This window comes from Lissotriton vulgaris, chromosome 8, assembly GCF_964263255.1.
Source record: "Lissotriton vulgaris chromosome 8, aLisVul1.2, whole genome shotgun sequence".
NCBI classification, from domain to species: Eukaryota; Metazoa; Chordata; class Amphibia; order Caudata; family Salamandridae; genus Lissotriton; species Lissotriton vulgaris.
In genome coordinates, this window is record NC_141696.1 from 1485819809 (window position 1) to 1485846668 (window position 26860).

At 48.1% G+C, this 26860-nt stretch overlaps 1 protein-coding gene across 2 annotated transcripts in view; it reads left to right on the forward strand.

The window, feature by feature from the left end:
* Positions 1-26860, forward strand: part of LOC147698962 (prolactin receptor-like) — a 405779-nt gene that overhangs the window by 371184 nt on the left and 7735 nt on the right. For both annotated transcript variants that reach the window (XM_086935546.1, XM_086935544.1), the window contains one exon: positions 19319-19388. In XM_086935546.1, coding sequence (XP_086791672.1) covers positions 19319-19388 — 70 coding nt within the window. The remainder of the gene's footprint in view (positions 1-19318; positions 19389-26860) is intronic.

A 26860-nucleotide genomic window follows, 5' to 3' on the forward strand; every position in this document is an offset into this window, starting at 1 on the left:
TGCAGTATGTACAAGTGTTTTCGTCATGTTCGAGTGATGGATTCACTATGAAATTAGGGATTTCGTTCTGAACCTACGGGTTCGATTTTGTGTACGGCAGCCATTTTGTGGTTGCCCTCACATAGGCCGATGACTACGGCCGAACGAGTCTTTGGGACACGTACACCTTTAGCTGACTTCTGTGTGACCTGAGCGAGCTGACTCCGTTGCCCGAAGCTAACTTGCTGAGCCAGTTCCTTGTCCGGCAGCTGATCAAGATAGAGATCGAAGAGCAGGACATTGCTGAGTTTATGGTACACGCACACACCCTTCTATCTTGCTTCTCATCTGTTTCTGTTCCTTCTTTTATGGCCTGTTTATGGTTTGGGTTTGTGGTCTTTTATTATGGGTTCGTCCGGCCTGTCCGAGCAAGAATGTTGGGCTTTCCCGTGTAATTGATGGTGGGGTGGACAACTGAAAAGTGGGCTTGTCGTTATGTGCTACCTTTTGCAATGTCATCTGTGATTGGATAGTTTGTAAATAATTAGTGCTAGTCAGGAATGTGATTTTTAGCATAAAAGACAATGTCTCGCAATACGAAAATTGTGCAGTCTCTAGCGAACCACCCGTGTCGTGCTTCGTAGACTTCTGTTCCTGGTTGCAGCCAATAAATTTGATCTTTGACGCCACCAAGAAGTATCCCGTGTCTCTGTATGCCAAGACAGGTGAACTCGAAGACATCGGGCGTTTCCCCTGGCGCCGCTGGGTTCTAAAACCCGGTTCTTCAAGCCACTCCGGCGTTGCGTTACAATTAGCAGTTTAATTTTCAAACAGACGATAACAGGAAACGCTTTTCGATTCTCTTGAGTCTTGGTCTCATGAGAATCTCAATACGTTTTTGCCTTTAAATACAACGTCATTGCGATAATGTTTCTATGGACATAGAAAACAGATGCTCATTCCTACTTCACGAGCGTACTATCCAACAAACCGCATGAGGTAATGCGACATCGTGTTTCGTCTATTGTGTATAAACTAGTTCCGTAGTTTTTGAGAAATGTTAAGTTTTTTAAGCTATACAACTGGGAAGGCGGAGGATCTGTGACCCCACCCGAGATCTCGTGCTGTGATCGGATTGGTTAAAGACACACAAATGATGGACGGAATGCAGAGAAAATCAAACATTCACCCCTAGTCAATAGATCTAGGTTAAATACATTGTCCTTTTGCTCACCCTGCCACCACAGTTTAGACCCAGCCATATGCAAATCAGTCTTGACCCCGTGCCTCATGGGAACAGTCCAGACATAAACTGCCAAACCAGGTCCTCCCTGGACCGTAAAAAAGCATCCTGGGACCGGTTTCAGGGCATCACCCCTCATCAGTCAGGCCTGCTTGGATCCAGTGGCACAGTAAGCCCGGGACCCATGTCTGGTTGAACAGATTCACTGGAAAAACCATTACAAAAAGAAAAGGGGGTAGGGCAGAAACACCCTGACCCCCCTAGGCCGTTTGGGAAGGTCTCAAAGGGACCACGCAGGGCCAAAAAGTATTTTTTTAAAGAATTGTTGTCAGGAGTCGCACAGGGTGCGCGAATGCCACTGGAAATAAATGAAGCGTAGGCTGTCGCGCTTCGTTATCAATGGGCGCTCAGGTGGACCAGGTCCTGGGGCCATTGTAAGCTATAAAGGGGGTGCATGAGCCCCTGTTCCTGGGGCTTATTATGCCCCGGATACTGCACCTCTCTGGGGTTTCTTAAGTTTTACTAAGGGGCGATCTCAGACCCCCCAGCTTCGGGGACTGCCACCTCCCCGGGGGTTTTCTTAATAGAATGTGAGAGCCGCAAAGACCCCCACAGCCCCGGCGGCTGCCACCTCCCCAGCGCTTTAAGTTATTTTAAAAAGCAGGGGGCGGGGGGAGGAGCCAAGATGGCGACCGGAGCAGACGTGTAGGCTCTCGGCTCCACCGGCCCTTGAGCCCCGCACCGACATCCTGCTAATTATCCTGATGCATTCTAGCGGCGGGACGTTCAGGATGTTGAGCTGACTTTGCCCGTGTTCCTCCGAGATCTCCGCCTGACCGGTGACCGGAGATATTTAAAAAACCGTCTCGCAGCCCTGGACCCCTGCTTGAACCGCCGCGCGCCGCCGGACTTCGCTGGATCAGTGGCGGCCGGGCTGCCCGCGTGGTGCCGGAGACTGGGAAGCGTTGCCCCCTGACCGAGACACGGACCGGATTGCACAGCCTGCCGTGGTTTATCGCGCATCGAGATTGTAGCGCGAGTACGAGGCGGGGACATACTGTGCGCGAGGCTCCTTTGTTTGGCGCTGAAGGTGTGTTGCTTGGACCCCATTGCTGTTCTTGCCCGATATCGGCGGACTGCTCCTCTGCCCCGACTGTCCAACTGAGTCGAGGCGGCTCTCTGCAAGGAACGCTTGACTGCAGTTAGCCCTGGTGGCATCGAAGGCTTGGATTGCAACTCATTTGTGCCGCTCCCCCCCCAGCTTTCACATTGGATTATTGGCAGGATGGCTGTGCCTGATGACTCGCAGCATGGGGAAGATTGCTCACCCTCGCCCTGGAACTGCGGTGCCCTGTCTAAGCTGGGGGCCGGATTGCATGAACCCTCTCGTGATTTTGAGACAGGGGGACCGCAGCCTGCTCTGTCCTATGGGGCCATTTTGGCTGCCCTTGGTGAACTAAGATCAGCGCTGGAAAATGGCTCCCGCATACTGGGTGAGAAGCTTGATGGAACTGTGTTCGATCTGGGGCGGGAGCGGAGGGTCTGTTCCCGACAACGCTTGGACTTGCCTTTACCGGTGCTTGAATGGGATACAGTGTTTCCACATGCTCACAGCGATGATGGGACTGTTGTTGACTGTACTGGCACCTGCGGACGGCCGTCCGTCAGCTCTACTTGTGCTACTTTGTTTCCCTCTCATTCGGGGACTGAGTCTTTGTTTCCTTTACCATCACTATTGACTCGGGTGCCGGCTACGCGGCCTCTAGCCCCCTCGTTTGCTCTTTCTTTGTGGCCTTCGCTCTCCCCACTGTGGAACTTGTGCCATCAGGATATCTCGGAGGCGCTTTTCATTGAGGACAACGGACTTCTTGGTGGCTGGCGACGTCCATTTTATGTTCACGAGTCTCCCCCTCCCTCTTGTCGACCATTTTGTTTCTTTGTCTCAGAGGGGGCTGGCTTTCCACGGAGGGTGTGTTTGGGGGGACATCCAAGATCGGGCCAGGGCTAGGCGGTTTCTTCCGTAGTAATGATTCACTGGCTGGCGGAGATTAGGTTGGGACTGTTTTATATCTGATTTGGTTGCACAATAAGAGATGACTCTCCCCATTTGTAATAATGTTTGTTATTTGCTATCGTACTGTTGATACTTGGGGTGGAGAATGTATGTGTGACCGGGGTGACCGGGAGCATATAGAACTGGCCCTCCTCTTGGTTCATTCGTGATTTCCTTTTCCTTTCCTCCTTTCTATCTAGCTGTATTTCGGGTACTCCTTTTTGGGCGACAGGCACACTGCAAGGGGGGGTAGGCCGTAGCCTCTGCATGCGTGTAGGGTGGGGGGATGGGGGGGGGACTTTTGTTTATCTTTGGTTCTATGGGCCTTGTCTTTCTTCTCTTTTGATCTTACTAATCTCTCCCTTTTTCCTTGGATCGGTGGGGTGGTTAGGTGGAGGGGGGTGACGATCGGCATGTGATATGGATAAGTGGTTCTCTGTCCTTCTGTATTGATTTGTGCCGCTATTTCGACTATGTTTTTGCCTGATTATTTACTGCTGATGGTGTTGCCCGCTCCCGCTCCTGGGTGGTTGTGTGGTCCCTGATCCTCTTAGTCTCTATTCTTTATAGTATATTATTAAACTTATTAAAATTAACCTTCATACCTCCTGTTTCCCGGCAGTTCTCCTACGTTCAGTGTAACTTGGACTGTTTGCTAACCTGTACTGTGATACTGCTGGGATCCGTCTACCTGCTACTGTGCTCACAATGTTTTCGAGGCCGGCCGGATGGTTGTAGGCCCGTATTTGTTTGCCTTTTTGGAACAATAAAGGTTTTCCAAAAAAAAAAAAAAAAAGCAGGGGGCCATGGTGACCACTCCCCCTGCCTGCCCCCACCCGGAGCTCCAGGAACCACCACCTTCCTGGGGCAAATAAAAATCGAGTGGGCCTGCGCCGCTGCCCCCACCCCCACCCCCTCCTAGAGCCTTAGATGGCCATGGGGACCTCCGCCACCCAGAGCCGGCTTCTGCAATGTCTCAGGGTGCACACCCCCCCCCCCCCCCCCCCTCGGGACATTGCAGTTTAATATGGCTTGGCAAGAGCACCACTTCATCGCAAACACTGCTTCGCTTTGAGTAAGCGAGAGCCTCTGATTATACCTCATACTACTGATGTCCCACTTCACAGCACACTGCTATCCCATCACATCAACCACAGCCATTATCTTTAACAACCCCATCAATGAAGCTTCCAAAACTAAAGGAACGCTTTTCAAGACAAACAAGCTCTGCCTCAACCCTGTCTTTACCTCCTATAATCCACTCCACAGACCAGTGCAACGCAGTGAAACTCTTCATCTGTGGAAAACTACAGAATATCCAAAGCACAACATGAAGATTGTTTCCATCCCCGTCAATCCTACTCTTCCACATAGTATCAGACAATGGCCAACCTTTATTCCGCAATCTGTTGCGGATCTTGCTGGCATACTCTACTCCACATTATAGACAATGGTAATGTAGAGGAATGTATATCTAACTGTTAACCATAGAGTACATCAGATTGCCCTATCAATGGCACATTGTCCCATTTCCAATTTATAATGCATCAAAAAAAATACCACTATATCGTCCTTTTTGGAATAATTCTTCATTGTTTTTTGTAAAAACAATAATAATTAAAAAAAATATTAAACATAGACATAAACAATGACAAAGAATATTTATCACATACATATACATACAATCATATATATATAAATATATATCATTACCTAAACCCCAGTTTTTTTAGTACCAGTGTTCGCACCCTCATTAATGGCAATACACTGAGAGGTAATCCTGTATACACATGAGGTATCCCTGCTAATCCAGTGGCCGAGGCACTCTGACGTGGCTCCCTTGTGGGTAGCTGTTTCACATAGACGCCTGGGCTGGCTCAAAGGCAGCTCCCATGAAGGTGATATTTTACCTTCATCAAAGTCCTATCTGGAGAAGCTCTATTGCCCCTACGGTCCATTGTCAACACCTCACTCATTCAAAACATTTTCCCAGAAGATCCTAAAATGGGGAAAATCCTCCCACTCTTTAAGAAAACCAACTCCCACCCCGTCTCCTACGTTTCATTGACAAGATTATTAAAAAAACAGTCTGTGCTTAACTCCAAGATCACATTGTATTCACTCGCATACCATGAGATGCAGTAGCAGGGCCTGGAAGCATTTCCAGGCCTTCGCAACAAGGAATTACACCATGGTGAATATTAAGTGGTTGGGAATACAGCTACCAGAGAATTTGGTGGATTATAGTGGGAGCAATTCATGTACATGTTGGATTGGTGGTGTTAAGCAAAATATGAGTAGTTTGCAACAAAACTCATAAGTGTATAGCTGGAATACACATCAAGTCGAATAGGTGGTGATCGCAAAAGTAAGATGGCTTGTCCTGAAGACGACCTTGTAAATGACTTTAGGGTTGAAACATCAACACAAGGATCCCTTGGTCCACATTTCAGATTATATATAGGAAATACCTATGATTGTAACAGGATTCAAAAGATTGTTATTCAGACCAGAGATTCTATTAAAAGAGTTGTTGTTTTATCTTCTAAATAGCCGGTATTCACCTGTTACAACGCATTTTTTACTCCGCACTACCACTACAACGCAGGCATTACAACGCATACCGTTACAACGCATTGCGCTGGGGGGCGCTCTAGGATAAGAGGTAAGTTTAATTTACTATCCAACACCTTCCCTAGGGTCCACGGGGACTGGAGTTAGAATAGTAAATTATACTTACCACTATCCAGCACCCCAAAGCGCTATGCGTTGTAGCGGTATGCGTTGTAAATACCGCGTTGTAATGGTACGCGGAGTAAAAGTATGCGTTGTAACGACATACATCCAAATAGCCACTTCTTGAACCTTGCTAACACACTATGCCGTCTGCACCCTTTTCACCAAAAAACACGTTGCCATGCACCTACTTGACGATATATAATGAAAATGTGAATCCAAAACAACTAACTTTGTATAACGAAGGCCCGTTTCCAGTATTCATTACGTTCACCGAATGGTTGAATTGTATCAGGACACCGCTGATAGACACATAACCATCTCCACATAAGAGTCCCATGGGACCAGTGTTCCAGAAATAGATAGACCCTGGTTCTGGGGGGCCACCATGGTGGGTTGGTATTTGTTTTGAATTAAAGGAGTAGGTTTGTAAATCTGTAATCCCAGGGAACCGTATACAGGATGTACCCCAATATTAAATAGCAGCTCATCTTTCTTGCCCCTGGATGCCTTTGTGTCATCCTAAGCCTTAGGGCTTGGAGGTCTAACCATGTCATGTTGGATTTTGATGTAGGCTTGAGCATCACTTTTTGGAGGGAACCTATTGTCCTTTATGGGCTCCAGAGGCAGTGGTGGTGGCTTGGTTGTGCTAAAAAGAAATGCCACAAAATCTGCTCATGAAGGGGGAAAGTTTGAGGTAAAGTTAAAGTACAGTTCAACACATGAACAGCTGCAGAGAGGAAAGAGGTATATTTTTGGTCTGTCATGTTCCCCCTACTTAAAGAAGATCATGACTGACACAGCACCAACACTGAGGAAAGGATTACCAATTAGATGCACTCAACACCACAGAAAATTGACAGATGAATCAGTTAAGAATATATTTTTCCCGGGCTGAAGTGAGGGCAATTTAAGAAAGAGTGTCCACTGACCAGGTGAGACAGGTGTAAGTTAGCCCAAGGCTGGACTTGGAAAACCCTGATAGCAGAGCAAGCTGAAGACTTCTGGTCCTTTGCCAAGGAGCTGGGGCTGATCTGGGCACTCGTGTCAGCATGGCAAGCATTGTCGCCCCTTTGAAATTCAGCAAAGGTGTCAAGTACAAGTACATGGTTGGTGGACGTGCGAAACATCATTCTTACATTTTGGCAGTCAACCCTGGAAGCCATCCAGTGGAGTTACAAGGACCACGCCTTCTGGCTCGACTTGGAGCAACAGGTCTGCTGAAACTCTAGCAGCATTGGGCGCCGTTCCTGTGACTTCATGTTGCAGCTTGCCCACTGCCTCCAGTGCGAGCTGGAAACTTAATTCATTCTGTGAGAAACTGCAAGTAGTCCTTCCTGTACTTAATGTTCCTTCTGCAGCAAAAGCCGCTTTTTATGCAAAGCTTATGTTTTCTGCCTTGCAGAGATGGTACTCTCTCTGAAGATTCTGAGAAAATGTAATAACGTTTTGAATAGAAAGTATCCCATCCCCTGAGATGTTTGTGTAATCTGATGTCATTGCTGCAGAGTCTAGTTAGATGACTCAGTTGGAAAATATACTTAACTCCAGGAAGAGTGTACAATGATTGTTTGCCCGAGCCCCTCACCCTCTGTGAAGCACTGAAGTGCAACTCATAGGGGTAGTAAGGCATCCTTTGCTGCTGCATGCAGGTGGCGCCATAAGGAGGCTTCCATAGCTTGTCAGGATTTACGTCTCAGCATGTATATGGGATCACCAATGCGAAGGAAGGCTTTGAAAGGGGGCAATGGAGAGTCAGGGAGCTAAACTGCCAATCACCAGCGGGGCGGGTCTTCCACGTCGATAGAGGCAGAAGAAGACTTAACAGTAAAGATGGTGCTAAAGAGAGGTAATGGAGGATGCTAACAGAGGGAGATGGTGCTGATGGGAGGGAATGGAGGATGCTAACAGAGGGAGATGGTGCCGAGGGGAGGGAATGGAGGATGCTAACCCAGGGAGATGGTGCTGAGGGGAGGGAATGGAGGATGCTAACAGAGGTAGATGGTGGGGAGGGAAGGGAGGATGCTAAAAGAGGGAGATGATGCTGAGGGGAGGGAATGGAGGATGCTAACAGAGGGAGATGGTGGGGAGGGAAGGGAGGATGCTAAAAGAGGGAGATGATGCTGAGGGGAGGGAATTTGAGGATGCTAACAGAGGTAGATGGTGCTGATGGGAGGGAATGGAGGATGCTAACAGAGGGAGATGGTACTGAGGGGAGGGAATGGAGGATGCTAACCGAGGGAGATGGTGCTGAGGGGAGGGAATGGAGGATGCTAACAGAGGGAAAGTGTGGGGAGGGAATGGAGGATGCTAACAGAGGGAGATGGTACTGAGGGGAGGGAATGGAGGATGCTAACCGAGGTAGATGGTACTGAGGGGAGGGAATGGAGGATGCTAACAGAGGTAGATGGTGCTGATGGGAGGGAATGGAGGATGCTAACAGAGGGAGATGATACTGAGGGAGTGGAATGGAGGATGCTAACAGAGGTAGATGATACTGAGGGAGTGGAATGGAGGATGCTAACAGAGGGAGATGATACTGAGGGAGTGGAATGGAGGATGCTAACAGAGGGAGATGGTGCCGAGGGGAAGGAATGGAGGATGCTAACCCAGGGAGATGGTGCTGAGGGGAGGGAATGGAGGATGCTAACAGAGGTAGATGGTGGGGAGGGAAGGGAGGATGCTAAAAGAGGGAGATGATGCTGAGGGGAGGGAATGGAGGATGCTAACAGAGGGAGATGGTGGGGAGGGAAGGGAGGATGCTAAAAGAGGGAGATGATGCTGAGGGGAGGGAATTTGAGGATGCTAACAGAGGTAGATGGTGCTGATGGGAGGGAATGGAGGATGCTAACAGAGGGAGATGGTACTGAGGGGAGGGAATGGAGGATGCTAACCGAGGGAGATGGTGCTGAGGGGAGGGAATGGAGGATGCTAACAGAGGGAAAGTGTGGGGAGGGAATGGAGGATGCTAACAGAGGGAGATGGTACTGAGGGGAGGGAATGGAGGATGCTAACCGAGGTAGATGGTACTGAGGGGAGGGAATGGAGGATGCTAACAGAGGTAGATGGTGCTGATGGGAGGGAATGGAGGATGCTAACAGAGGGAGATGATACTGAGGGAGTGGAATGGAGGATGCTAACAGAGGTAGATGATACTGAGGGAGTGGAATGGAGGATGCTAACAGAGGGAGATGATACTGAGGGAGTGGAATGGAGGATGCTAACAGAGGGAGATGATACTGAGGGAGTGGAATGGAGGATGCTAACAGAGGGAGATGGTGTTGATGGGAGGGAATGGAGGATTCTAACAGAGGGAGATGGTGCCGAGGGGAGGGAATGAAGGATGCTAACCCAGGGAGATGGTGCTGAGGGGAGGGAATGGAGGATGCTAACCGAGGTAGATGGTGGGGAGGGAATGGAGGATGCTAAAAGAGGGAGATGGTGCTGAGGGGAGGGAATGAAGGGTGCTAACAGAGGGAGATGGTGCTGAGGGGAGGGAATGGAGGATGCTAACAGAGGGAGATGGTGCTGAGGGGAGGGAATGGAGGATGCTAACAGAGGGAGATGGTGCTGATGGGAGGGAATGGAGGATGCTAACAGAGGGAGATGGTGCCGAGGGGAGGGAATGAAGGATGCTAACACAGGGAGATGGTGCTGAGGGGAGGGAATGGAGGATGCTAACAGAGGTAGATGGTGGGGAGGGAAGGGAGGATGCTAAAAGAGGGAGATGATGCTGAGGGGAGGGAATGGAGGATGCTAACAGAGGGAGATGGTGGGGAGGGAAGGGAGGATGCTAAAAGAGGGAGATGATGCTGAGGGGAGGGAATTTGAGGATGCTAACAGAGGTAGATGGTGCTGATGGGAGGGAATGGAGGATGCTAACAGAGGGAGATGGTACTGAGGGGAGGGAATGGAGGATGCTAACCGAGGGAGATGGTGCTGAGGGGAGGGAATGGAGGATGCTAACAGAGGGAAAGTGTGGGGAGGGAATGGAGGATGCTAACAGAGGGAGATGGTACTGAGGGGAGGGAATGGAGGATGCTAACCGAGGTAGATGGTACTGAGGGGAGGGAATGGAGGATGCTAACAGAGGTAGATGGTGCTGATGGGAGGGAATGGAGGATGCTAACAGAGGGAGATGATACTGAGGGAGTGGAATGGAGGATGCTAACAGAGGTAGATGATACTGAGGGAGTGGAATGGAGGATGCTAACAGAGGGAGATGATACTGAGGGAGTGGAATGGAGGATGCTAACAGAGGGAGATGGTGTTGATGGGAGGGAATGGAGGATTCTAACAGAGGGAGATGGTGCCGAGGGGAGGGAATGAAGGATGCTAACCCAGGGAGATGGTGCTGAGGGGAGGGAATGGAGGATGCTAACAGAGGTAGATGGTGGGGAGGGAATGGAGGATGCTAAAAGAGGGAGATGGTGCTGAGGGGAGGGAATGAAGGGTGCTAACAGAGGGAGATGGTGCTGAGGGGAGGGAATGGAGGATGCTAACAGAGGGAGATGGTGCTGAGGGGAGGGAATGGAGGATGCTAACAGAGGGAGATGGTGCTGATGGGAGGGAATGGAGGATGCTAACAGAGGGAGATGGTGCCGAGGGGAGGGAATGAAGGATGCTAACACAGGGAGATGGTGCTGAGGGGAGGGAATGGAGGATGCTAACAGAGGTAGATGGTGGGGGGGAAGGGAGGATGCTAAAAGAGGGAGATGATGCTGAGGGGAGGGAATGGAGGATGCTAACTGAGGTAGATGGTGGGGAGGGAAGTGAGGATGCTAAAAGAGGGAGATGATGCTGAGGGGAGGGAATGGAGGATGCTAACTGAGGTAGATGGTGGGGAGGGAAGGGAGGATGCTAAAAGAGGGTGATGATGCTGATGGGAGGGAATGGAGGATGCTTACAGAGGGAGATGGTACTGAGGGGAGGGAATGGAGGATGCTAACCGAGGGAGATGGTGCTGAGGGGAGGGAATGGAGGATGCTAACAGAGGGAAAGTGTGGGGAGGGAATGGAGGATGCTAACAGAGGGAGATGGTACTGAGGGGAGGGAATGGAGGATGCTAACCGAGGGAGATGGTACTGAGAGGAGGTAATGGAGGATGCTAACAGAGGTAGATGGTGCTGATGGGAGGGAATGGAGGATGCTAACAGAGGGGGATGGTGCTAAGGGGAGGGAATGGAGGATGCTAAAAGAGGGAGATGGTGCTTAGGGGAGGGAATGGAGGATGCTAACAGAGGGAGATGGTGCTGATGGGAGGGAATGGAGGATGCTAACAGAGGGAGATGGTGGGGAGGGAATGGAGGATGCTAAAAGAGGGAGATGGTGCTGACGGGAGGGAATGAAGGGTGCTAACAGAGGGAGATGGTGCTGAGGGGAGGGAATGGAGGATGCTAACAGAGGGAGATGGTGCTTAGGGGAGGGAATGGAGGATGCTAACAGAGGGAGATGGTGCTGATGGGAGGGAACGGAGGATGCTAACAGAGGGAGATGGTGCAGATGGGAGGAAATGAAGGATCCCAATAGAGGGAGATGATGCTGAGGGGAGGAAATGGAGGATGCTAACAGAGGGAGATGGTGCTGAGGGGAGGGAATGAAGGCTGCTAACAGCGGGAGATGGTGCTGAGGGGAGGGAATGGAGGATGCTGACAGAGGGAGATGGTGCTGAGGGGAGGGGAGGGGAGGGAATGGAGGATGCTAACAGAGGGGGGTGGTGCTGATGGGAGGGAATGGGGGATGCTAACAGGGGGGTGATGCTGAGGGGAGGATGGAGGATGCTAACAGAGGGAGATGGTGCTGAGGGGAGGGAATGAAGGATGCTAACAGCGAGAGATTGTGCTGAGGGGAGGGAATGAAGGTTGCTAACAGAGGGAGATGGTGCTGAGGGGAGGGAATGGAGGATGCTAACAGAGGGAGATGGTGCTGATGGGAGGGAATGGAGGATGCTAACAGAGGGAGATGGTGCCGAGGGGAGGGAATGAAGGATGCTAACCCAGGGAGATGGTGCTGAGGGGAGGAAATGGAGGATGCTAACAGAGGTAGATGGTGCTGAGGGAAGGGAGGATGCTAAAAGAGGGAGATGATGCTGAGGGGAGGGAATGGAGGATGCTAACTGAGGTAGATGGTGGGGAGGGAAGTGAGGATGCTAAAAGAGGGAGATGATGCTGAGGGGAGGGAATGGAGGATGCTAACTGAGGTAGATGGTGGGGAGGGAAGGGAGGATGCTAAAAGAGGGTGAGGATGCTGATGGGAGGGAATGGAGGATGCTAACAGAGGGAGATGGTGCTGAGGGGAGGGAATGGAGGATGCTAACAGAGGGAAAGTGTGGAGAGGGAATGGAGGATGCTAACAGAGGGAGATGGTACTGAGGGGAGGGAATGGAGGATGCTAACCGAAGGAGATGGTACTGAGGGGAGGGAATGGAGGATGCTAACAGAGGTAGATGGTGCTGATGGGAGGGAATGGAGGATGCTAACAGAGGGGGATGGTGCTGAGGGGAGGGAATGGAGGATGCTAAAAGAGGGAGATGGTGCTTAGGGGAGGGAATGGAGGATGCTAACAGAGGGAGATGGTGCTGATGGGAGGGAATGGAGGATGCTAACAGAGGGAGATGGTGGGGAGGGAATGGAGGATGCTAAAAGAGGGAGATGGTGCTGAGGGGAGGGAATGAAGGGTGCTAACAGAGGGAGATGGTGCTGAGGGGAGGGAATCGAGGATGCTAACAGAGGGAGATGGTGCTGAGGGGAGGGAATGGAGGATGCTAACAGAGGGAGATGGTGCTGATGGGAGGGAACGGAGGATGCTAACAGAGGGAGATGGTGCAGATGGAAGGAAATGAAGGATCCCAATAGAGGGAGATGATGCTGAGGGGAGGGAATGGAGGATGCTAACAGAGGGAGATGGTGCTGAGGGGAGGGAATGAAGGCTGCTAACAGAGGGAGATGGTGCTGAGGGGAGGGAATGGAGGATGCTGACAGAGGGAGATGGTGCTGAGGGGAGGGGAGGGAATGGAGGATGCTAACAGAGGGGGGTGGTGCTGATGGGAGGGAATGGGGGATGCTAACAGGGGGGTGATGCTGAGGGGAGGGAATGAAGGATGCTAACAGCGAGAGATTGTGCTGAGGGGAGGGAATGAAGGTTGCTAACAGAAGCTGGTCCTGGAGAAGGGGAAAGAGAAATAGTAAAGATGCTTAGCCTATATTTTAAAAGATCCTTCCATCTTAAAATATATATTATCTTTGTTTAATTTTTAACCATTGGAATGAGGTAAAACGAGGGCATCATCTGGTCGACTTGACCAATGTGACAATCTTCAAGGGCTAGGGTCGAGAATGTAGCAGAGGAGTGTGATGGCAGCTCTCCCTCATCATCTCAATCCCGGTCACAGTCCCGTTACCTGTCGCTGTCTCAATCCCGGTCACAGTCCCATTACCTGTCATGGTCTCAATCCCGGTCACAGTCCCGTTACCTGTTGCGGTCTCAATCCCGGTCACAGTCCCGTTACCTGTTGCGGTCTCAATCCCGGTCACAGTCCCGTTACCTGCTGCGGTCTCAATCCAGGTCACAGTCCCATTACCAGTCATGGTCTCAATCCCGGTCACAGTCCCATTACCTGTCATGGTCTCAATCCCGGTCACAGTCCCGTTACCTGTCGCGGTCTCAATCCCGGTCACAGTCCCGTTACCTGTCGCGGTCTCAATCCCGGTCACAGTCCCATTACCTGTCATGGTCTCAATCCCGGTCACAGTCCCATTACCTGTCGTGGTCTCAATCCCGGTCACATTCTCAATACTTGACACCTGCCCCATCCTCACAATAACCCCAGTCCTTCCTGTGGTCCCAATCTCTCACACACTAAAACTGAGTGTCCATTTGGTTTGCGTCACACTCATGATTCCTGCTGCACTAACAATCCATGTCACGTTTCCCATCCGTCACAGTCTCAATCCTCATCTCAGTCCCAATCCTTGACATCATCCCAATGCATTGAGGTAGAGTCGTATAGTACTGCATGTGTGTGCTCCTCAGTGCTGGAATACCAGGCCATCAGGGGTCCAGGAATGAGGTGCATTGGCAGAGCTGAATGTGTGTGCGCTCTCTGGGCTAGAATACCAGGCCTGCAGGGGTTCAGGAATGAGGTGCATTGGCAGAGCTGCATGTGTTTGCTCCTCAGTGCTAGAATACCAGGCCAGCAGGGGTCCAGGAATGAGGTGCATTGGCAGAGCTGCATGTGTTTGCTCCTCAGTGCTAGAATACCAGGCCTGCAGGGGTTCAGGAATGAGGTGCATTGGCAGAGCTGCATGTGTGTGCTCCTCAGTGCTAGAATACCAGGCCTGCAGGGGTCCAGGAATGAGGTGCATTGGCAGAGCTGTGTATGGCGTGCTAGAATACCAGGCCTGCGGGGGTCCAGGAATGAGGTGCATTGGCAGAGCTGTGTATGGCGTGCTCTCTGTGCTAGAATACCAGGCCAGCAGGGGTCCAGGAATGAGGTGCATTGGCAGAGCTGCATGTGTGTGCGCTCTTGAGGGCTAGAATACCAGGCCTGCAGGGGTTCAGGAATGAGGTGCATTGGCAGCGCTGTGTATGGTGTGCTCTCTGTGCTAGAATACCAGGCCAGCAGGGGTCCAGGAATGAGGTGCATTGGCAGAGCTGCATGTGTGTGCGCTCTTGAGGGCTAGTATACCAGGCCTGCAGGGGTTCAGGAATGAGGTGCATTGGCAGAGCTGCATGTGTGTGCTCCTCAGTGCTAGAATACCAGGCCTGCAGGGGTCCAGGAATGAGGTGCATTGGCAGAGCTGTGTATGGCGTGCTCTCTGTGCTAGAATACCAGGCCTGCAGGGGTCCAGGAATGAGGTGCATTGGCAGAGCTGTGTATGGCGTGCTCTCTGTGCTAGAATACCAGGCCAGCAGGGGTCCAGGAATGAGGTGCATTGGCAGAGCTGCATGTGTGTGCGCTCTTGAGGGCTAGAATACCAAGCCTGCAGGGGTTCAGGAATGAGGTACATTGGCAGCGCTGTGTATGGTGTGCTCTCTGGGCTAGAATACCAGGCCTGCAGGGGTTCGGGAATGAGGTGCATTGGCAGCGCTGTGTATGGTGTGCTCTCTGGGCTAGAATACCAGGCCTGCAGGGGTTCGGGAATGAGGTGCATTGGCAGCGCTGTGTATGGTGTGCTCTCTGTGCTAGAATACCAGGCCAGCAGGGGTCCAGGAATGAGGTGCATTGGCAGAGCTGCATGTGTGTGCGCTCTTGAGGGCTAGAATACCAGGCCTGCAGGGGTTCAGGAATGAGGTGCATTGGCAGCGCTGTGTGTGGTGTGCTCTCTGTGCTAGAATACCAGGCCAGCAGGGGTCCAGGAATGAGGTGCATTGGCAGAGCTGCATGTGTGTGCTCCTCAGTGCTAGAATACCAGGCCTGCAGGGGTCCAGGAATGAGGTGCATTGGCAGAGCTGTGTATGGCGTGCTCTCTGTGCTAGAATACCAGGCCTGCAGGGGTCCAGGAATGAGGTGCATTGGCAGAGCTGTGTATGGCGTGCTCTCTGTGCTAGAATACCAGGCCTGCAGGGGTCCAGGAATGAGGTGCATTGGCAGAGCTGTGTATGGCGTGCTCTCTGTGCTAGAATACCAGGCCAGCAGGGGTCCAGGAATGAGGTGCATTGGCAGAGCTGCATGTGTGTGCGCTCTTGAGGGCTAGAATACCAAGCCTGCAGGGGTTCAGGAATGAGGTACATTGGCAGCGCTGTGTATGGTGTGCTCTCTGGGCTAGAATACCAGGCCTGCAGGGGTTCGGAAATGAGGTGCATTGGCAGCGCTGTGTATGGTGTGCTCTCTGGGCTAGAATACCAGGCCTGCAGGGGTTTGGGAATGAGGTGCATTGGCAGCGCTGTGTATGGTGTGCTCTCTGGGCTAGAATACCAGGCCTGCAGGGGTTCCGGATTAAGGTGCATTGGCCGCGCTGTGTCTGTGTGTGCTACTCGGTGCTAGAATACCAGGCCTGCAGGGGTTCACGATAAGTAAAAGTTGTCAAAAATATTGACTAGGTTAGATAGAAAATAAGCCATACCTACAAAACAAGGGAAAATGTGCCTTATATTGCAAAGGTAGGTGCACTGAGAGCAGGGGTGCACCCCCTTCCGAGATGAAGAGGAGCATTTTCTGTGAGGTGGGGAAGGGAGCAAGGAACTAGTAAGGGTGGTTTAGTATCCAGGGATCGGTAGCGTTAAGGAGAAGTAAGGGAGTGGTTGGTTTTAGGGATCTGTAGCGTTAAGGAGAAGTAAGGGAGTGGTTGGTTTTAGGGATCGGTAGCGTTAAGGAGAAGTAAGGGAGTGGTTGGTTTTAGGGATCGGTAGCGTTAAGGAGAAGTAAGGGAGTGGTTGGTTTTAGGGATCGGTAGCGTTAAGGAGACGTGAAGGAGTGGTTGGTTTTAGGGATCGGTAGCGTTAAGGAGAAGTAAGGGAGTGGTTTGTTTTAGGGATCTGTAGCGTTAAGGAGAAGTAAGGGAGTGGTTGGTTTTAGGGATCGGTAGCGTTAAGGAGAAGTAAGGGAGTGGTTGGTTTTAAGGATCGGTAGCGTTAAGGAGAAGTAAGGGAGTGGTTGGTTTTAAGGATCGGTAGCGTTAAGGAGAAGTAAGGGAGTGGTTGGTTTTAGGGATCGGTAGCGTTAAGGAGACGTGAAGGAGTGGTTGGTTTTAGGGATCGGTAGCGTTAAGGAGAAGTAAGGGAGTGGTTTGTTTTAGGGATCGGTAGCGTTAAGGAGAAGTAAGGGAGTGGTTGGTTTTAGGGATCGGTAGCGTTAAGGAGAAGTAAGGGAGTGGTTGGTTTTAGGGATTGGTAGCATTAAGGGGGTAATTTGGAAATTTTAGAGTCGAGGAAAGGGTAGTGTTAAGAAGTAGTAAGGAGCTTTTAGGGCTCAGGGAAGGGTACCTTTAAACGGTAGTAGGGTTCTTAGTGTTTAGCGACGGATGGCATTGATAGATAGTTTGGAGTTTAAGGATGGCAAGTGTTTTAGGGTGCTAATTAGTTATTATGGAACAGTTAGGTAAATTAAAAAATGCATGTAATAAAAACGACTTTCAAAAGTCAACATGTTTGGGATTGTCATAGGGCATACCGTTATTGCCTTGGCAAGTTCAACTGTTAGACTGTATTAGCACTATATTGGTTATAGGACTTTGGGCCATATGTATAAAAAAATAGGAATTGTGATTTCCTAATTGCGATTCTTACCGAATCGCAATTCCTTATGTACAAAAGAATGATTTCCTAAAAAATGATTCCTAATGGTTTTATCTATCGACCTGCCACATGAATATTAATTAGGTAGATCACAATTTACGACCCATTAGAAATTTCAGCCATCACAGGGATGGTGGTCTGCTGAGGTCAAAAGACCACTGTCTCTGTGACATCGTTTTAATAAAGCAAGTATTTATTTTTGATGCAGTCTGATTTCATTACAGAAAAACGGGATGCATTTAAAAAGAAAAAAAAATAACTTGGAAGTTTCATTTTTTTATACTGCCTATAATATATTTGTGTCTACATTGACAAAGAGAAAGTGGTGCCAAAGGTTCCCCGTCCCATTTGTTGATGAATAACAGCTCCTTTGAGGCGTCGCTAAAATATGAATGTTTTGCAACCATCATTCGGTCACAAAACATTCCTACATACCAGCTGATTCTGTATTTGGAAACACGCCCCGTCCAAATACCAAATCGCAAACAAATTGCGATTAGGTAACGTGTTACCAAACCACAATTTGTGCTTTGCACAGAAGTAAAGGCATTTTTGAGGTCGGAAATGGCCCGACCAGACTATTTCTGACCACAAAACTGCTTCCTACATAAGGCCCTCAATTACTTATGAGCGTATTCAGAGCTACTGTGGTTTCAACGGGCACTTTGTTTGGCACTATAAACGTTTAAGACATCTTTTTTTAAAAAAAAGGATATTTATGAATAGCAAATCTGGCGGGTATCGTGAGTAGTTATGGTATGTGCATTGCATACCATAACTGGAGAATTTCACGGGTTTTTCAATGTGTTGTTGCTGAACTACAGCTAAGATTTAACTGTCTATTTTCAGGGAATGTATTTTTTGTATTGCCAATTTTTTGCATTTCCGTGATTTCACAGCCCACCGGGCTACACACATATAAATATGCTTCCATGAATAATATTGCATCACAGATTATAATAACTAAACTGTAACAACAACGTCCATTGCATTTTGTTCGTCCATATCTAATAATGATGCCCCCAGGTAGTATCTATGTTCCAATAGAAACGTTTTACAAGATTCATGTCACCATATGTCTGGATTTCCGTATGTATGATGTTCGATATTAACGTCTGTTGCTCTGATACAGACCGCGGTGTTCAGCCCACAGCCGCCATGTTTTGGTATGCTTCTGTGGGCATCCGCGTGCCTGAAAGACTGATGTTTCTAGCCCCATGCAGAAGTCCATCCCTTGTTTTTCATGCCCTTACTGCAGGAGGGGTGTCACATTTCTATAGCCTTGCTATGTCCCGTTTAGCAATAGTTAGGCCCAACCAAAGGAGATGGCGCTTATATTTATTACCACTAATCTCATCAGCGATATTAAGTAGTATTAATTTAGGGGACTTGAGGAGTTCCCATCCCAGAATTTCTGTTAGGTACGCGATTACCCCGGACCAGAATCCATCCAAGGCTGTGCATGTCCTTACTGTGTGTATAAATGTGCCCTCACCTTTCCATCAACTGTGGTTTTTGCATTTGTCACCCCGAGTGGGATGGGTATGCTCAGACGTGAGTCCCAAATCCATCAACTGTGGTTTTTGCCCTCATCTTTCCGGCATCATAAACATATAGAGGCTTCTATCAATCCAGGCCACCATAGCTTGTAGCACATGTAGTAACCCCATGTAAATATTTTAATTGGATTAGTCTCAAGCGTGATCAAATGGTAGCCTCCCGGGGAGGGGGGGAAATGTTTGTTTTTTAATGCTATGCAACATTCTACAGCCATGTACTTGTTCCGTGCCGCACACGGCCTTTGTCTGGAGCCAGAGCTCCTGCTCCCATCCTAAGCCTGCCTTTGTATCCCTCCTTGACCATGAGCCGCTATGATATCCTCCGACGGGAGGCTTCCTCTTCCTGCCTCTCTCCAGGCAGGAGGTGGCAGCACCAGGACTAGTAAAAAAAAAAAGGAAGCCTGTAGTCCAGGTCCTTGCAGGTGCTAGAGACCGGCCACAGACCGCACATGCGTACAACCATGCTATGATAATGCAACTTGTATTAATATCTGACCTTTACTGTTCCTCCAGGATTAAACGGTTCTTCCTGCCTCCTATTCCCGTCCCGCACATCAACGGCATAGATACTGCCCTTCTAAAGGTGAGTGATAACAGATACTTTTGTGTGGGTTCTCTAGGTCCGAATTAAAATGGGCCAGCAGGTGTAGGCTACAAGCAGTTTGCAATCAAGCCTTGTGCTTGTGTAAGGTGAGGTGATCTTTGGGCGCCACCTAGTGGTAATGTCAAAGTACTACAAAAGGCTCCATTGCAGTAGGCATAAGACGGTTTCGCTAGGAACTCTGAGGGCCATATTATCAAGAAAGGGCGATACATTATCGCCACTTTCATCAGCAGGAAACTGCTGCTAAAGCGGCGATAATGGGCTTGATAAAATGCCCTTGTGAATTCCCATAGCAGCCCAGGTTAACACCAGAGCCTGGGCTGCTATGGGAATGCACAAGGGCATATTATCAAGCCCATTATCGACGCTTTAGCGGCAGTTTCCTGCTGATTAACACCTTCGCTGCTAGGTGTTTTCCCCTCCTGTGCTGGAAAGAGTGATTTTGCACCTTTCATGACGAGCTCAGCTCGTCATCAGCACAGCTCAACCGTGCATCATGACGAGCTGAGCTCGTCATCAGCATCGAAAGGGTTAAAGCGGCGATAATGTATCGCCCTTTCTTCATAATATGGCCCTGAGTTTTTTGGCATCGTTTCTGTGTGACATTTGAATTGTCCAGTGGTGAAATCTCTGCATTTAACAGCGATTGTGTCCTTGGAAAATAAATGAAATGAATAGGGATAACTCTTTGGATTGCAGTAAAGGGATTCCGAAAAGGTGTGTCTCGTGCACTAGGAACAGGTCCTAAACCTGCGCCTGTCTGTCTGAGGTAAAACACATTTCACATTGCCAATCCCTAGTCTTTCTCATTAAAACCCTTACTAAATTAGTTATAGCTTCGCCCTGGAGAAGAAAAAAATGTGATGGGTAAAATGTTTGAATGATTCGCAGCCTCTAGTAACTACTCTGGCCACATTCCAGTTTTTGTTCTTTTACTACCACAGGCTAGGACCAACCATATGCAAACCAGGTGGGACCCACCCCAGTAGTGACAGTCCTACCCAAACCAAAAGAACAAGTCCCTTCTGCATTGAAACACCGGCATCCCCAGGCGTGGTGGCTGATCGTGTTTCTGTGCAGAGGGCAAAGGTATTGTGAGTTGTATCCATTGATGGTTTGCACACATGTGCCGTTGCATCGCGTGGATGCGGGCTTGGAAGGCACACAGCGTTCAGTAGAATCTCCTTCGTAAGCTACCTTTTTAAATATCAGGCTATCGGGCCCACAAATTTCGATTAAGAAGTTGAACAATAATAGAAAAAATGATATTCTCAGAAGGTTCGCCACTAATCCTGAATACTGAAGGGTCCAGGTGGCTCTTTCAAAGTAACCGCCATGGCCCCCAGGCCCACTCCTTGAAAAGGTTTCATCCACAGCGTCTGCTCCACCTTTGCAGAGTCCTAACTATCCCAACAGCCACTAGTGCTTTGTCTCTTTCAGTTATACCCTCGTGTCCTTCTTTGCTGTCCATTGGCAAAGGTTAGTCTCCTGTATTTGGCCAGTCATTCCACTAGCAACCAACTCTAGTTCAATGGTGCCGGTTCACGGAAGAGGCAGGGTGGTGCAGAAGCCAGGTCTTTTAGGACAAAAATCGTAGCAGTGGGATTTTTAGAATGTGAAGTAGATGAAAGACTTATACTCAATTCACTTTTTGTCCATCTGCTGCCAGAGGTTTAATGGCCTGTACTGGATCTAAAAATGATCAACCTGTTTACAGTTCTCTTGCTGTTCAGGATGGAGACTCTTGAATCCACCATCCTTTTTTGCTGCCTTCATTCTTCGTGATGCTGACCTTCATATCTCAATTCACACCATCTTTTCAAGTCTCACACAATAGAGAAGCCCTGTGTCTGTCTCGATTCCCCCAGTTTCTGCTACTCTGTATCTAACAGGGTGTGGAGACACAGGGGAGAGTTCTTAGAGCAGTCTACAACCAGAGCGCTACTCTGTATCTATAGGGTGTGATGGCACAGGGGAGTTTTCTGAGCAGTTTGATACCAGAGTGCTACTCTGTTTCTAACAGGGTGTGATGACACAGGGGAGTGTTCTATGAGCAATATACAACCAGAGCGCTACTCTGTATCTAAAAAGGGGGCATGTCACATGGGAGTGTTTCTCAGAAATTTACAACCTGAGCGCTACTCTGTATCTAACAGGGTGTGGAGACACAGGGGAGAGTTCTTTGAGCAGTCTACAACCAGAGCGCTACTCTGTATCTATAGGGTGTGACGGCACACGGGAGTTTTCTGAGCAGTTTGATACCAGAGTGCTACTCTGTTTCTAACAGGGTGTGATGACACAGGGGAGTGTTCTATGAGCAATTTACAACCTGAGCGCTACTCTGTTTCTAACAGGGTGTGAAGACACAGGGGAGAGTTATTTGAGCAGTCTACAACCAGAGCGCTACTCTGTATCTATAGGGTGTGATGACACAGAGATGTGTTCAGAGCAGTTTGCTACCATAGCGCGACTCTGTATCTAACAGGATATAATGGCACAGGGGAGTGTTCTATGAGTGGTCTACATCCAGAGCGCTACTCTGTATCTGACAGGGTCTAATGACACACGGAAGTGTTCTGAGCCGTTTAGACCCAGAGCGCTACTCTGTATCTAACAAGGTGTGGAGACACAGGGGAGAATTTTGTGAATAGTCTGCAACTAGAGAGCTACTCTGTATCTAACAGGGTGTGATGACACAGGGGAGTGTTCTATGAGCAATATACAACCAGAGCGCTACTCTGTATCTAAAACGGGGGCATGTCACATGGGAGTGTTTCTCAGCAATTTACAACCTGAGCGCTACTCTGTATCCAACAGTAGGGAGGGGGCATTGGAGCACTTTAGAGCAGTCTACAAACAGTGCTACTTTGTGTCTAACAGGGGGCATTGGAGCACTTTAGAGCAGTCTACAAACAGTGCAACTTTGTGTCTAACAGGGGGCATTGGAGCACTTTAGAGCAGTCTACAAACAGTGCTACTTTGTGTCTAACAGGGGAGAGGGGGCATGGGAGCACTTTCGAGCAGTCTACAAACAGTGCTACTTTGTGTCTAACAGGAGGGCATGTGAGCACTTTAGAGCAGTCTACAAACAGTGCTACTTTGTGTCTAACAGGGGGGCATGGAAGCACTTTAGAGCAGTCTACAAACAGTGCTACTTTGTGTCTAACAGGGGGGCATAGAAGCACTTTAGAGCAGTCTACAAACAGTGTTACTTTGTGTCTAACAGGGGGGAGGGGGCATGGGAGCACTTTCGAGCAGTCTACAAACAGTGCTACTTTGTGTCTAACAGGGGAGAGGGGGCATGGGAGCACTCTTGAGCAGTCTACAAACAGTGCTACTTTGTGTCTAACAGGGGGGGTGCATTGGAGCACTTTAGAGCAGTCTACAAACAGCGCTACTTTGTGTCTAACGGGTGGGGTGGGAGCACTTTCGAGCAATCTACAAACAGTGCTACTTTGTGTCTAACAGGGGGGGTGCATTGGAGCACTTTAGAGCAGTCTACAAACAGTGCTACTTTGTGTCTAACAGGGGGCATGGAAGCACTTTAGAGCAGTCTTCAAACAGTGTTACTTTGTGTCTAACAGGGCAGAGGGGGCATGGGAGCACTTTCGAGCAGACTACAAACAGGGTAGGGTGTTAAAATATCGATTACAAAAATATAGCTGACATAAATATCGGTGTAAAAATATCGTTTACAAAAATATCGACACCCTATACTTAAACAGGTAAGTACATAAATATCGACTCCAAAATATCGTTGTAATTAATATAGATGTAAAAAATATCGACTTTTTAAAATAATTAAAATTACATTAAATAATAAATAAATATAAGTACTATTAACAAAATACATTACATTACTTTTATTTTTTAACTATTTCAAAAAAAATGACTACACTTTTTAATTATAAACTTAATAAATGTGGACATATAAATTGATTTTACACATTACTTTATATAACAACAATAATACATACATATAATTAAAATACCCCTTTACCCAAAAACCCAAAACTGACCCTGAACCCTAAAAATACCCCTTTACCCAAAAACTGACCCTGAACCCTAAAAATACCCCTTTACCCAAAAACTGAAAACTGACCCTGAACCCTAAAAATACCCCTTTACCCAAAAACTGAAAACTGACCCTGAACCCTAAAAATACCCCTTTACCCAAAAACTGAAAACTGACCCTGAACCCTAAAAATACCCCTTTACCAAAAACTGAAAACTGACCCTGAACCCTAAAAATACCCCTTTACCCAAAAACTGAAAACTGACCCTGAACCCTAAAAATACCCCTTTACCAAAAACTGAAAACTGACCCTGAACCCTAAAAATACCCCTTTACCCAAAAACATTTTCACTAAAAAAATCCTGTACACACACCTAAAATTAATAAAAAAATTAACATAATTAATTACATAATTATTATTCAATTAACTAATTGAAATTAATTAACTATTATTTATTACACTATTTATATTCATTTAAAACATTAATTAATGTATTATTTCATTATATTTAAATTACTTCCCACCCTACTCCCCTATAAACCCACAACCCGCTACGGAACTATTAATACTAAAGTCAACTGAAAATACATTATTAAATAATAATATAGTACTAAAAATACTACTTTGACTACAAATATTCATTAAAAACACTACATTACTTATAATTATTTAAAAAACGATATTATTGTAAACTATGTTTTTGTAAACGATATTTATTACAACTATATTAATGTTAACGATATTACTTACCTGTCTGTCGATATTCTGGTCAGACGATATTTTTGTCATCGATATTTCTTCCTGTAGATATTTTTGCAGCGATATCCTGCTCTGTACCCTACAAACAGTGCTACTTTGTGTCTAACAGGGGGGGTGCATGGGAGCACTTTAGAGCAGTCTACAAACTGTGCTACTTTGTGTTTAACGGGGGGATGGGAGCACTTTAGAGCAGTCTACAAACAGTGTAACTTTGTCTAACGGGGGAGGGGGCATGGGAGCACTTTAGAGCAGTCTACAAACAGTGTAACTTTGTCTAACGGGGGAGGGGGCATGGGAGCACTTTAGAGCAGTCTACAAACAGTGTAACTTTGTCTAACGGGGGAGGGGGCATGGGAGCACTTTAGAGCAGTCTACAAACAGTGTAACTTTGTCTAACGGGGGAGGGGGCATGGGAGCACTTTAGAGCAGTCTACAAACAGTGTAACTTTGTCTAACGGGGGAGGGGGCATGGGAGCACTTTAGAGCAGTCTACAAACAGTGTAACTTTGTCTAACGGGGGAGGGGGCATGGGAGCACTTTAGAGCAGTCTACAAACAGTGTAACTTTGTCTAACGGGGAAGGGGGCATGGGAGCACTTTCGAGCAGTCTACAAACAGTGATACTTTGTGTCTAACAGGAGATTATGACACTGTGAAGTGTTTTTATCAAAGGAGTGAGTAGGATAGAGCATATAAAGCATTAACTGGAGGGTGCGATTTCACCTCCTATAGTAAAATTGTACTGAGGAAGATTTCCAGTACTTGCTTCAAATTTTCGATTTTTCGCAGATATTGCAAAAGATGTTACAAAGTAGCTGTTTGCAGGGGCGGCTCTAGGTTCATGAAGGCCCTGGGCAGGGAGTGTAGGTAGGGGGCCCCCGGAGGAACGCAGACGCGGAGACCAGTGAAGAGGGGGGAGGTCAGGGTGTTTGGAAGCGGAACAAATCCCTGCCAGGGGCCGCCACACCAAATATGTATCCATCCTCAGAGGATTATTATATTAAGGATATATATTGGCGTGGTGGCCCCTGGGGTTTGGTGCACAGCTTGCACATGCCTAAGGCCGCCCCTCCTGTTTGTGCAATGACTTGCTACAGAATGACATTGAAACTTACTGAGTCGAAGTAGTCGGCGTGCACCAGCGAACAAGGGTCATTGCACCGTTGCAGATTCCTGGATAGGAAGCCGCAACGAGTCTGCAGTTTCAATAATCCTGCAGTCTGCGATTTTGGTGCAGCGGCCCTTATTCCTAGTGACCCATTAAAGTCAGCGGTAATAACGCTCCCAGTAAATACCGCCACTGCAGAATGCATTATTTACAGAGTGAGTACTGCACCTCGGAGTAGAGGATAATACGGTAATAGCTAATGTCTTTCCTCGTGCCACGGTGCAAAACTCAGAATGTTGTGTTTTTCGAGAGGCTACATGTCCTGTCCCATATGTGCCCAAACTGGGAATACTGGCCTGTTTGGAATGAGGGTCATTACTCATAAAGCTTTGTCTTTCAATGGTTTTAACATAATTTTCAGAAATTTGATACAATGGTAAAGACTTGACCTGTATGGCCGTCAAAGCATCCTTTCTTGAAAGCACCAAGTAAGCGATGTATGTGTCGCAGTCCTCACACCCTTCCCCTTATAAGTTGATTACTCCAAACAGAAAGATGTTGTGGCAAAGAAAGAAACCAAAGCACATTGTATTTTATATGGATGATTTGTATAGCGCTGTAGCACATGAATATTAGAAAAGAAGAAGCAGGAGAGCACAAAGGGGAGGCAAGATAGGGAGGAAATGGGAAAGAAGCATTGTGTGTGGAGTGGTCCTTTCCAAAATATGTGTCTCACCACATAGAGGTAGCGCATCATAGCTACATGCCTCAACCATCCAATCAGCAAGTGGGCCGGGGAGAGCAGGAGATGTTAGGAGAGAAAGGGAGCAGGTGAGGAAACAAGGTACAAGTCCGGTGATGAGTGGGCGGTCTCCGTGCAATGAACTAGGAAATGAAGCAGAGTTCGAAATCAGGGCGCAAACCCACTTTAATAGTTAACAATGTAACAAGGAGCTTCTAGTCACACCAAGGCTCCGATACAGTCACAGCAACTGACGTCGCAAGAATACTGGAGCCGCAGCATATTGCTACAAATGATGGGTTTGCCACATGACCTGCTTATTTGAATATGTGACGCTACAACGCCACATATTGCATCGTGGTACATAACAACGTGGACGTTACATCGTCCACGTTGTTACCACGCATGGCATTAAGATGCAAGGCGTTTCTACGACCTGCACTAGATGGCGCGCTGGATTTAGGATTAGTATAAATTACTATTCCTACTCCAGTTAGCGCATCAGCAGAGAATGTGTTGGACTTAAAATCCAACACATTCCCTGGTGTTGCGCGCCATCTAGCGCAAGTCGTAGAAATGACTTGCGATGTAATGCCATGCGTGGTAACAACGCGGATGATGTAATGTCCGCGTTGTTACCAAAGTACATGGTACTGACAGCGTTGTTAACGCTGTCTCCCGCTTATTTAAGCAAAACAAAATTTTCAAGCTCTACTGGGTCAAAAATGGATAAAGAATTAGACAGTGATTCGGGTTGTTAGCCTTTGCGGTTCTCATTGTTTTTCCTTAGCTGCAAAATGTGTTGCTCGGTTTTCATTTTCGGAAGA